The sequence below is a fragment of the Solanum lycopersicum genome, chromosome 7, assembly GCF_036512215.1.
Source record: "Solanum lycopersicum chromosome 7, SLM_r2.1".
NCBI lineage: Eukaryota > Viridiplantae > Streptophyta > Magnoliopsida > Solanales > Solanaceae > Solanum > Solanum lycopersicum.
The window spans coordinates 2,510,234-2,522,356 of NC_090806.1; the positions used below are offsets into that span (position 1 = coordinate 2,510,234).

The following is a 12,123-nucleotide window of genomic DNA, read 5'->3' on the forward strand; positions in this document are numbered from 1 at the left end:
CAATCAAATAAAGTATTAATCTTAAATTACTCAATTATTACATTCAATAATTTGGAATGTACACTTAATCAACTAAATATAGTAAAAATAATTAGCATTATTCTATAAAGGAATTTATTTTGTAAATTCTTTGTATACAATTTCAAGAATATTAAGGAGAGAATATATGATCTGTACATGACTCACTTTTAAAGCAAAGAATGGAAATATTCTTGTATAAAATATAATTAATTGAAGAATAATTAGAGAAAAATAACATATATATATTATAATTAATCAAGCTATCATTAAGGGGAATATATAATCAGTACATGACTCACCTAAAAAGCAAAAAATAAAAATATTCTTTGTATAAAAAAGTTCCTTATATACGTATCTAGTGAAAGATGATCGATATCAAATATATATTTAATCGAAGAATAATTAGAAAAAAATAATATATATATACATATATCGTATTTAATTGAATTATATGATAGTTTGATTCGAATATCATAATTATTATGCTAATTTATTTATATATCTTATTTCTCGCAGAAATTTGAGTCCACCACACACACACTAAAAATGCCGATAGATACTTCCGCTAAGATCTTCGTCGCCGGCCACCGTGGACTCGTCGGATCCGCCGTGGTTCGGAAACTTTACCAATTAGGCTGCACAAATCTCATCCTCCGTACACATTCCGATCTCGATCTCACTAATCAATCCGCGGTCGAATCCTTCTTCGCCGACGAGAAACCTCAATACGTCATCCTCGCAGCCGCGAAAGTCGGCGGCATACACGCAAACAATACTTACCCAGCTGATTTCATCACTATAAATCTGCAAATCCAAACGAACGTTATCGTTTCATCCTTCAATCACAAAGTTCAGAAGCTTCTGTTCCTTGGTTCTTCATGTATTTACCCTAAATTTGCTCCTCAACCAATTCCTGAAAATGCACTTTTAACTGCTCCTTTGGAACCTACAAATGAATGGTATGCAATTGCGAAAATTGCTGGTATTAAAATGTGTCAAGCTTATAGATTGCAGCATAACTTTGATGCAATTTCAGCAATGCCTACGAATTTATATGGTACGAATGACAATTTCCATCCTGAGAATTCTCATGTTTTGCCTGCTTTGTTACGTAGATTTCATGAAGCAAAAGTTAACAATCTTGATAAAGTTGTTGTGTGGGGTACTGGTTCTCCTTTAAGGGAATTTTTACATGTCGATGATTTAGCTGATGCAGTTGTGTTTTTGTTGGAGAATTATAGTGATTTAGAACATGTTAATGTGGGGAGTGGGAAGGAAGTGAGTATTAAGGAGTTAGCTGAATTGGTGAAGGAAGTTGTGGGGTTTAAAGGGGAGTTGGTTTGGGATTCGACTAAGCCGGATGGGACACCAAGGAAGCTTATGGATACTTCGAAGCTTGTTGGATTAGGTTGGACACCAAAGATATCGCTTCGGGATGGTCTTGTTGATACCTACAAATGGTACTTGGAGAATTATGGCAAGCAATAGTTCAGGTGATTATTGAATGTTTACAAGATATGAGATTGTTATTTTTGTTTGTCAGATTGTTGAAAGATTATAATAAGCTTAATTGAAATGTTGATTCTCTGTTGTACTGATTATGTACTGTGTTTATGTTAATTATTTTTGCCAAAGATCCAATTTTTATTTGATCTGCTGTTCTCAGGAATTCATGTTCAATATTGAAGCTTAATTGAAATATTGATTCTCACTATGTTTATGTTTATTACTTTTGCCAGTCCAATTTTTATTCGATCTGCCACCCTCAGGAGTTCATGTTCAATATTGCAAGAGTTCATTGTGAAATGTTTTAAACACTGATCATTTTGTATTGAGCTTTGTTGTCCGGACACGATTGGTGCTGACCTTACTTTCTGGTTGGTGATCAACTAGTTGACAATGGTAAATAAGGTTCAAAGGGAGGACCTTTTTTCATCTTGGTGAAATGGAGTAGCTATTTAACATAATAGGAGTTTTTTGAGGATAGTAACAAAATAGGAGTTTCTTTTGACCATATAAGGAACCCATCTCAATATAGAAATATTAGCTTTTTCCTTGTCCCTATATGTAATGTTTTGAATCTTCAAACGGCAATTTCATTCATTTAGAAAGAGCTCATGGTACTCCTTTTATGTTTTTCTTTATTTATAAAATCGTGGTGCCGGGGCCATTGCAACACCTTGACTAATTCCATGTGGTACTTGCTACCTCTCACGTGCCACATACTCCCTTCTGTTAGTCTTTGTAAGTCATGGAATTCAATAGGTTATTTGCACTCATGTGTACTACAGTGAGAAAAAAATTATCCGCTCCCATATAATTCGTCACTTTTGGTGCTGAAAGGAAATGATATAGAGGAACCATAAAGAATTCTTTGACATTGACACATGAAGTTTCCAGTAGTTTAGATCTTGGGATGTGGGCTTGCAAGCAATACCTGCAAATGGAGTGAGGGGTTTCTATTTGTATCTAAAAAATCAGAGCTGATGTCATAATTTAAATTTCTGTTCTGATAACCATGTTTTCCTTATGTGATAATGTCGTAGAGTAACTCGAGGAATTTTGGAAGCTGAACATGCTCCAAAGATGCCTAACGCTTTCAGCTTTGATTATTCGATGCTGAATGACACAGTTCCTCGCTAAATAAAAATGAAGCTATAATACAGCCAAGAAAAGAGATAGATCACATCTTTGGCCAAATGCCAATCCTCCTAGTCGAAAGAGATAAACAGTATAGACGTATGCAAAAAAAAAAAGATCACTCCTAATTACCAGTCAGGTGAAAGGAGCCCACTTACCCAGTCCGCTTTCCTCCCATTGCTAGGAGCTTCGCCCTCTTAACTTGATATGTCAAGAAAACTACAACTGCTAGTGGATCACCTCCTGCTTAAGAAGGCTGCCATATCATATATATGATAAAAGAGACAGACGGTTTTAGCTTCTTTTTTTTTTGCCTTTTCTGGGGGGTCTAATATGAGATGTATAACATACCAAGTCCTTTCCTCTGAGATAGCTGAGAGCTACACTAATAACCGTAGAAACTTTACTTTGTAGCCTGTTCACCCGAAACTTAAAAACCTACTACAACCTAAATGTTATGTTAGAAACTTACTAAAGAATCACTATCATAAAATGCTATAGTTTCTTAATGCTTTTTGTTCATCAATAATATCTGACCTTCCTCAAAAGAAAAGAAGAAGAATAAGGTTTATAGGAAAAAAAACTATTATTGTAAGAAGTTTAGTAGTTGTGCTGGGAGGTATACTGTGCTTAGGTTAAATCAGAACAGACGATTGCATGCAACTTCCAGCATATTGATTGCCGGGCCTAGAGTCTAGACTTTTTATGTTTGGTTCTGCTCTGCCGAAGGTTCCTACTAGCTGGTCTGCAGGGAGCTTATATGCTGTTGCGTATATGCTGCAGTCTTAACTCCACAATCATTTTCTGAAATTTGTATGTTTTCGCTTGTTTTGACTCTTAATGTTACTTGAGGACATGAAAGGTAACCTTTTCTGCATAAAGATCTTAATTATCAATAGGATACCTGGATTCATTTATGAACATCTTTATATATCTGTTCAGTTCTTCCAAATGGACGTCTTCCAAGTATATCTGCTGGTCCCACAAGGTTTCTTGAACAAAAGTAGGTTATACATCTAAGGAACACCAACTTCTGTGGTGTTTGCTTCAACTAAAATTGTCCTCTCCAATGTCTGTAGACTTGCTGGTTTTGAGGCAATATTAATATTAAGAATACCTGGATGTAACAATTTCAATTTGTGATAGATAAATATTCAAATTATTCATTTATCATCTAGATACTTTTTTATAATATAGAAACCCAAAACACGAGAAGCCTATGGATATTGATAAAATGGGAGAAAATGCGCAATTCAATTTGTCATCTGTAAACATGCGCATTATAGGGAGAAAATAGCCTCTCCCAATCATTATGTGTCACTGTTGTGCAGACAGAAGACGAAAAAGGAAACCACGAAGACTTCTTTGACATGACACAGGATGCTTCCAGAAATATGGCTTGGATGTGGGGTACAAGCAATGCTTCTTGATTGTTTATTTTAGTTCCTAGCTGATAACATTTCTTTCCTATGAATTAACTTGCTGATACTTCCTAGTAATTGCTCAGAACTTTGTTGCTGATCACTTGTAACTTAATAGTAACTCTAATTTTAATGACTTGTTATAATTACGTTAATTTGAATAGATAATTGCATGCCATTTTCAGTAGATTATATGCTGGGCGAGGACATTTTTATTATTTGGTAGAGTTCTGCCTGGTTGGTAGTCTTCCTTGAGCTGAGGGTCTATCTGAAACAACCTCTCTACCTCCCAAGGTAAGGGGTAAGGTATCCACACACACTACTAGTGGTATTGCACTGGCCACGGGATATTTTGTTGTTCTGCTAATTGGTGGTCCTGCTAGTGTAAGTGAGCTTATATGCTGTTTCTGAATCTTAATGTCGCTAAGAAGGAAAACATGAAGTATTGCACTATAATTGGACTATATCACCCTCATCCCCACACCCACTGTGGGGGTTCAGTTCATTTGGCAAAGATTGAGGGACTTGTATCTTAGGTTACAAGTCGAGCCCCATGCCAAATGAACTAACTCCACTATTTAAGTGGAGAAGAGTAGAGGGACGGTCCCATCATGCTTGAGGTTCGAAAGTTGTGGCCTTGTGGTTAGCTCAAACAGGTCCTAAAGGTGGACTCCAGATAGATTTCCCGGTATAACTAAAGAAAATGATGGTGAACTATGATTCTTTTTCCACCCTAGCTGCCCTCCCCCATCTTGATGGGGCGAGACTAATTAACCACTGAAGCCTGCTGAGTATAGGCTCTTAATAACTGTTATTTTTGGTTTGTCCTTTTCATTTCACTTTCACCACACACACAAGAAGCTACCGAAGGATGAGTATCGATCGAGCATGGTTTTCTCTGAAATTGATTTCCTTTGAGATTTCATGTTTATGACTTGGTGGCTAATAAACTTCATTATTTCCATTTTATCTTGTTGTTTCCAGTATTGAATGTGACGATGCTCGTGTGCTTCATATCTTTGCAATAGGCAAGATTGTTGAAAGCACAATTTGTGAAGTAGGTAAAATTTTCAGTTATAACTCTGGACTTGCTTTGTTTGAAAGAAAATTCATGACATGTTTAAGGCAAGTGCAACTTTGATATGCTACACTTGAGCCGAGGGTCTTTCAGAAACAACCTATCTACCTCGATAAGGTAGGGATAAGGGTTTGCGTACGCTCTACCTTCCCGCCCTTTCCATACCCCACTTGTAGGATGTCACTTGGTATGTTGTTTAAGGCAAGTACAAGTGTGCAAATAGCATAGCATAAATGCTGTGGATTTATTAACTATTTTTTTCGTATTTTCAAGGTTATATTGAGGAGAGGTAAAACTATGAAGTGCAGTTTACCTCTGTGATTTGCGGGCTATTAAACTAAAGCAAGATTTATCCAATGCACACCCAAAGGCTAGCAGTTGTGATTCCATTACGATAGATAAATGAAGATGTAACACAAAGTATAAGTAGAAAAATAGGATGGTCGAGTTGAGAACTATGAAGTCTTAGATTTAAGTATCCGCTGAGGGAAGATAATACTAGCTACTATTTCTTCCATCTGCCGAAGCTTTGACAGATAGAATTATCCGATACTTGTGTTGGTCGGAATAAGTACTAAGAAAAATTATTTTACTGTGGATGTTATCTAAAACTACTTTACTTTTTGGTCTTTTCTCTATGAAGGAAACAGAAAAATAAATAAAATGAAAACCATAAACATCAAAATAAATAGGAAATCTCTACCATCTCTTTAAGCTTGTACCTTTTTTTTTTATTATATTATTTTTCTGTTTTTTTTATGGGTTTCTTTTAATTAAAAAAATGGCGATATGACAGAATGAGTACAAATTAGTTCTGTTAAATGAGTACAAAGGGGAATTTCATTAGATATCTGCAACAATATTCTTTTGGTTTCCAAAATATATTTATTTTTGATAAGGAATTTTTTTTATTTATTTTTAATTCTGCAAGAGTACTAAATAAATTTTTATGGAAGAACTCAAAACAGTAATCTCAATATTATTACTCTTGAAATTGGAGTAGTTGAGTTATTGAAAATTTAATACTAGTATGTTTGTTGAAAACAACCTCTTTAAAATACTTAAAATGATCTTACGAATCTAAATATCTCAAAATGTTAAAATATTAGTACGTTTGTTGAAAACAATCTCTTTTATCTCTTTGGAGTCGGAGTAAGGTCTGCGTACACCTATTTTCCCTAGACCCTATTAATATTGTTTAGAATGATATATAACATAACCATCTTGACTACTTTTTTATTATATTAATCGAGCCTTAGAGTTTTACGATAAATATAATATAGTAAAATAAAATTTAAATTTAAAATCTTTAATTAAGAACGGGATAAAATTATGTTCATTCCTCCACCACTCTTGATGGTATACTATCATTCATCAATTATTTGATGATGTTGAAACTATTTTGACATGTGAACTATACAATTATGGTCTAGTGCAAGTTGTGGTTTGATACTTGAGTGGACTTTCTCATTCTGATGATTAATCTCTAATTGGCAAAGAAATCATATTTCTAGGTGTTGACCTAAAAAAGTTCCCAATGACCTAATTATATATATATTTCTAGGGAGAATTTGTGCTTTTATTCTTCTGTCAAAAATAGGAAAGAGCAAGTGTCTGATCAGATCAATCAACCAATAGGGGCAAAGATTTTACTTCGCTAGCAGAGAGTTGCAGTCGATATGAGTAGGGTATAAGAAGAATAAGATATATGCATTACTTTGTTCATATTTTTATCATATAGAAAGATTATTTACGATAAACTCTCAGCATGACGATGTATTATCAAAGTATGCTAAAGAAAAAAGTAACAAAAGTAAACTAAACTAGTATGATAATGTAGGTAACACAAGACAAGAAAAAATATGATATATTTAAATAATATAGAGAGAGAAAAAAGTGATTATTTTACCAAAAGTTTTTACTCTTCAAATTGTAAAATAACTATGGTATTTCTCGATAGCGTCGATAAATAATCAATATTTACCACACAATTATGTTATTTTTGAATGAATTCCTTTTTTTCTTCTTCATAATATTCTCATTTAACCTAGAATGAGTTACTTAATAACAAGTTTAAATATTTTTTTTGTCCGTTATTTATTTTTAATCATTTGACTTTCAAGATTTTAGAGTCAAAAAATTTACAAAAAAAAAGTTAATTTATTGTTCAAGAATCTATAGATAAGTTAGTAGTAATATTTTCACATTTTATTACTATTACTATATTATTTGGAAGGTAATTGCAATGGATTTTTTATTATATTCTTTTTTTTTAAAATAAAAAAAAGAGATGCAGATTTAGTTAAATCTTTGCCAGAAAATGGGACCAAAAAATCAAAAAAGAAAAAAAAAGAAAAAAAAAAGAGAGGATAATACATTGTAAGATATTTTATTTTATTATATTTTAAATGTTCAGACTGCAAATTTGGAAGTTTATTGAACAATAATTTATTTTTATTGTTAAAAACAATTTTACAGTTTTACATTCAGGTGGAAATATTTTTTGGTTTATATATCCAACAGTAAATAAAATCTGGCCTGTCTTATACTGACAAATAAGGACTGTAAAAATAGTTCATATTTACACCTCAATTATATGAAGAAAAAAAATAATCATTTTTATCTCCTTTCACATAGTTTAGAAAAAAGTCGCACCCAAATTTTTCGTAATATGAGGACTGAGTTCATGATTTGAACCCATGATCTATACGATACATAAAGACGATATTACTATTGCTCCGTCAAAAATACACTACTAGAACCTTGTCATACAAAACAATGTTAATATTGAATCTAAAAACACATAAAAATGTTTGATTATGCATTATATCAACGATTCAATATGAAAGACACTAAATTATTCTTTTGATCTAGTTAACGTAACTGATCAACCACGTGAGCTGGTAAGATGCGTGAGACGGAGATAGATCCAAAACAAGCAAAAGGGTGTTTTTGAGAAGTGAAAAAACAAAATTTAGTCACCCAAAATTATATTTCAAGATCACAATAGGTCCAAAATATGATCCATTTCATGGAAAATTCTTACTCAATTTAGGCCCCCATAAAAATACAAACAAAACAAAATTTACTCCCAAAATTCACGTGCATAGAAGAAAACAAAAATGCAAAATTTAAAACAAAAAAAATATAACAATTTTGAACAAAAAAAAAATAAAAAAATAAAATACAATCAATGCATGGATATGATGTGATGATTTAAACTATTAAACATTTTTAAAAAAAAATAAAATAAAATTCTTTTTACTATTATTACTAATTATTTCACATCGTTTAATCAGACACGACTAATAAATGTCTGATATTTACATTAAATTAGGTTAATTTTATCACAATTAATTCAAGCAAATATGTATCGACTAACTATCTTTAGTAATACAAAAACACATATCATATATTTATTGAATCGATATTATACGAGTTAAATATTAATTAACTTTTTACCTAAATTTCTACTACTATATAGTCCTATTCTAGCATAATGCAAACCTAGTAATTTCACCTACTAGCTTTTGTTATGTCATCATCTCACTGTTTAACTACCCCACATATCAAAAATCCAAATTTCAAAAAATAAAAAAATAATTAACTATTCAACATAAAAATTAATGTTTCAAATTTCCCTTTTAATACATGAAACAAATAATTCAATATATTTTCTCCATTTTACATTTCAAATTTCAAGAATTAGATAAACGATTCTTTGATATCAATCTACTTTACAATTACAATAACAATATATTCAGTATAATTTCATAGCGAAATCAGTAAAGAGTAAAATATAAGGATACCCTTAATATGAAAAAATAACTAAAATTATTTTTAATAGACACTCGAATTAAAAATAACATAAAGATAACTAAACTATTTTTTCTTATATTTTTTAATTATTATATCAATTTTCATATTTGGGACAAAAACAAGATTATTATTTAGCAATTAAATCAAGTAATAATAATATGCATAAATCCTATATAATTGTATTTTTCCTTCTTCCAAAAGATAATACAAATAATACAATTAATTCCAAATTTTCTACAACAAAAATAACATTAAAAATAAAAAAACCAAAATTAATTGTAGAAAAATAAAATGAAAATTAAGATCAAAATGATATACAAGAGTACCATTTTTTCAGAGAGAAAAGATTGAGCCGTCCCCGCCAATATCACCACCGTCCACCGCCGTCAATCCACCGGAAAATCAAGAACTGCCGGAAAAATCCATTTCAAGCAGAAAAAATCCAACTTTGAAACCCACAAAGTAAGTATTTTCCTGCATTTGCATTTCTGACATTTTCTTCAAATCTACAGAACCAAAATCAACAAGAACCTTCATTGCACACCAACTGTTTGATAATTTTCCACCAAGTTTTTTCAGCACCAAAATCAGTCCTACAGAAAAAAAAATGTGATTTTTAAAGAATCCCATTTACAAAAAACATAAAAAGGTGTTTGATTTTGTCTTTTTGGTGCATTTTTTTGGGGTGTCACATGAACCAAGAAAGGTTAAAAACATAGGGTTGATAAATGGTGTATAGGTACTATCATTACTCTTATATGTCACTCGAACTCTTTAAAATGAGGGTTCGATAACATTTTTGAATAATTCGAGAAATTTATATAGTACTATATGTCATATTATTACATTTTCTAACTAATTCAAATTCATGTCGATAAAAAGTTTAAAATTTTAACACTTTTTACTAAATAAAGAAGGTCTATTACTCCTTACCAAAGAAAAATTCATGATTCGAACTCGAGACTTCTTCGTTGTCATTCCACTACACACCATTACATGAAACACTTATTTGCTCCTACCCCCAAGAAAAAAAAGTTTCCTTTTCAAGATTTTGAACTCGAGACTTCTCGTGAAGAATGGAGAGATCTTTACTTCATTACAAGATTTGAACTCGAAACTTCTTATCAAGAATGAAGAGCCTTCCTCAACACCCTTTTAGTGAAACTTCTTAGTTTGTTTGTTTGTATGTTTGATGAGCAATAGTTGTCCTATCCTTAAAATTATGTGTTGGTAGGTACTCACTATAAGTCTATGAGGGAATTAGGTGTTATAGGAAGTGAGAAAGAAGAGGGGGGAAAAGAGGGTTAAAGAGACAATTTAAGGACATTGAAAGAGAAATCCTTTGTGCCTTGTGAGTTTGTATATGTCTATTCCCAACACAGTGTGACTATCTGTCTTATTAAACAAACATAATGAAGCCAATAGTGTTAGCTTTGTGTTGTGTTATTTGGGCATGGGCTTGACATTGATTGACACTAATAAAACCCCACACCTCTTTTAGTTCCCAACAAGTTAAGCTAAGCAAGATTCGGAGATCGTAGATTCTGAAGTTGAAACTTGAAATTTGAAAATTTTGAGTTTATCTTCTTTTTTTTGAAATTGTGTTTGGATGTTTTGGTGAAAGATTGAAGTTTTGTATGTGGAAGTCTGATTAGATATTCAAAATCTTATCAAATTTTATGGAGAAACAAATATTTTGAAATAATTTTTCAAAAAAAAATGTGATCGAACGCGAGCTTGAAACCTATCACATTTCTAAAATCATTCAATTTAATAGATGTGTTTTTAGATGATTCTGATGTTCGTATTACCTTGTTTGTACCTTAATTATTTTGATGATTCTGATGTTCGTATTACCTTGTTTGTATCTCAATTATTTTGATGATTCTGATGTTCGTATTACCTTGTTTGTATCTCAATTATTTTGATGATTCTGATGTTCGTATTACCTTGTTTGTACCTCAATTATTTCGCATCATTATTTGAGTTATATGTCAAACGAACCTTGTCTAATATTTAAGTAGAGAAGAATAGAAAAACTGAGGTCATTATTTACAAGTTTCTAAGATTAAGTTGGTCGTTCTAACCCTATTTCAAAATATCTCTGAGTAAACACTATATTAATCATGTCACATATATTAACATATATTATCAGATGTTTATATTAAATTAATAAATACATATAATTTTATTTAAATATAAATATATCACTCAACTCATAATTAAGTTTTCATCTCATTAAATCATATGATAAATTTAATATAAATACTTAATACAAGTAAAATTTAACCCCCCACCCCACCCCCACCCCCACCCCCACCAAACACCCTTGGGTCAATTTTTCCCAATTTTTTTTTTCACTTTCACACCTTACATTGCCTCAAAAGTCCAGTTCCCAATTTATCTAGATTTGCACAAGCAATCTCTGTCTTATTTTCTTTCCTTTATTTACCCTTCATTTATTACAAAATTCCTTTTCTATCCTCCATAGATAATGATGCACATCTCAGATTCAAGAAAAGTGTTTCAACCAAAAAAAAGAAGAAAGAAGTTACGTTGGAGCGGTAAATACTTTTTTATTTTAATCAAAGCGATTATACATTCGAACCAAAAATATATTGTTGTCATTGTTAAAGAGTGTTTTATCTTTTAAATATTAAAATTTTTAGTTTTAATTTAGTAAAGTTTCAATACAGATATCAAAGATCAGATAATAAATAAATAAATAAATGGGAGGTTCAAAATCTTGTTTTTTAAAATCATTTTTTTTCTCTCAATATGTTAACACTAATTCAAAATGTATATATATATTTTTTTTTTAATTAATGCAGCTTTTGAGTAGTCTATATTATATTTATAGTACAAGTTTTTTTTTTTAATGAGAGATGACCTGACTCTACTGACTAAAAGGGCATCAATTTCAAGAAAAAATTCAAAAAATATAAATGAATAAATATATTATATTGTATTTTGATAATTTTGTTTATTTATTATTTTATTATTTTTAATTTTCTTTTATATCATGCTTTTTAGAACGAATGATTAATTGAACTTAAATTTTCTACCTCATAAACGTAGAAAAATATGATCTACATATATTTTATTTTTATTATACTTTACTCATTAAGCTATATCGAGTATGTT

The 12,123-nt window shown here is 31.0% G+C and overlaps 1 protein-coding gene and 2 long non-coding RNA genes across 3 annotated transcripts; 2 read left to right on the top strand and 1 right to left on the bottom strand.

Moving 5' to 3' along the window:
- Nucleotides 1–395: 395 nt before the first annotated feature.
- On the top strand, nt 396–1,720 carry LOC101253202 (putative GDP-L-fucose synthase 2). Its single transcript, XM_010324911.4, has one exon. It carries the CDS (start codon nt 568–570, stop codon nt 1,507–1,509), a length of 942 nt encoding a protein of 313 aa, XP_010323213.2. The 5' UTR covers nt 396–567; the 3' UTR covers nt 1,510–1,720.
- Nucleotides 1,721–9,085: 7,365 nt separating this feature from the next.
- Nucleotides 9,086–10,051, bottom strand: LOC101254217 (uncharacterized). Its single transcript, XR_182894.5, has 2 exons — nt 9,913–10,051; nt 9,086–9,572 (listed from the first exon to the last, which is right to left on the bottom strand). It is a non-coding gene; the product is annotated as an uncharacterized lncRNA (long non-coding RNA).
- Nucleotides 10,052–10,116: 65 nt separating this feature from the next.
- On the top strand, nt 10,117–11,500 carry LOC138349438 (uncharacterized). The gene is made up of 2 exons (XR_011221926.1): nt 10,117–10,203; nt 10,244–11,500. It is a non-coding gene; the product is annotated as an uncharacterized lncRNA (long non-coding RNA).
- The last annotated feature ends 623 nt before the right edge of the window (nt 11,501–12,123 follow it).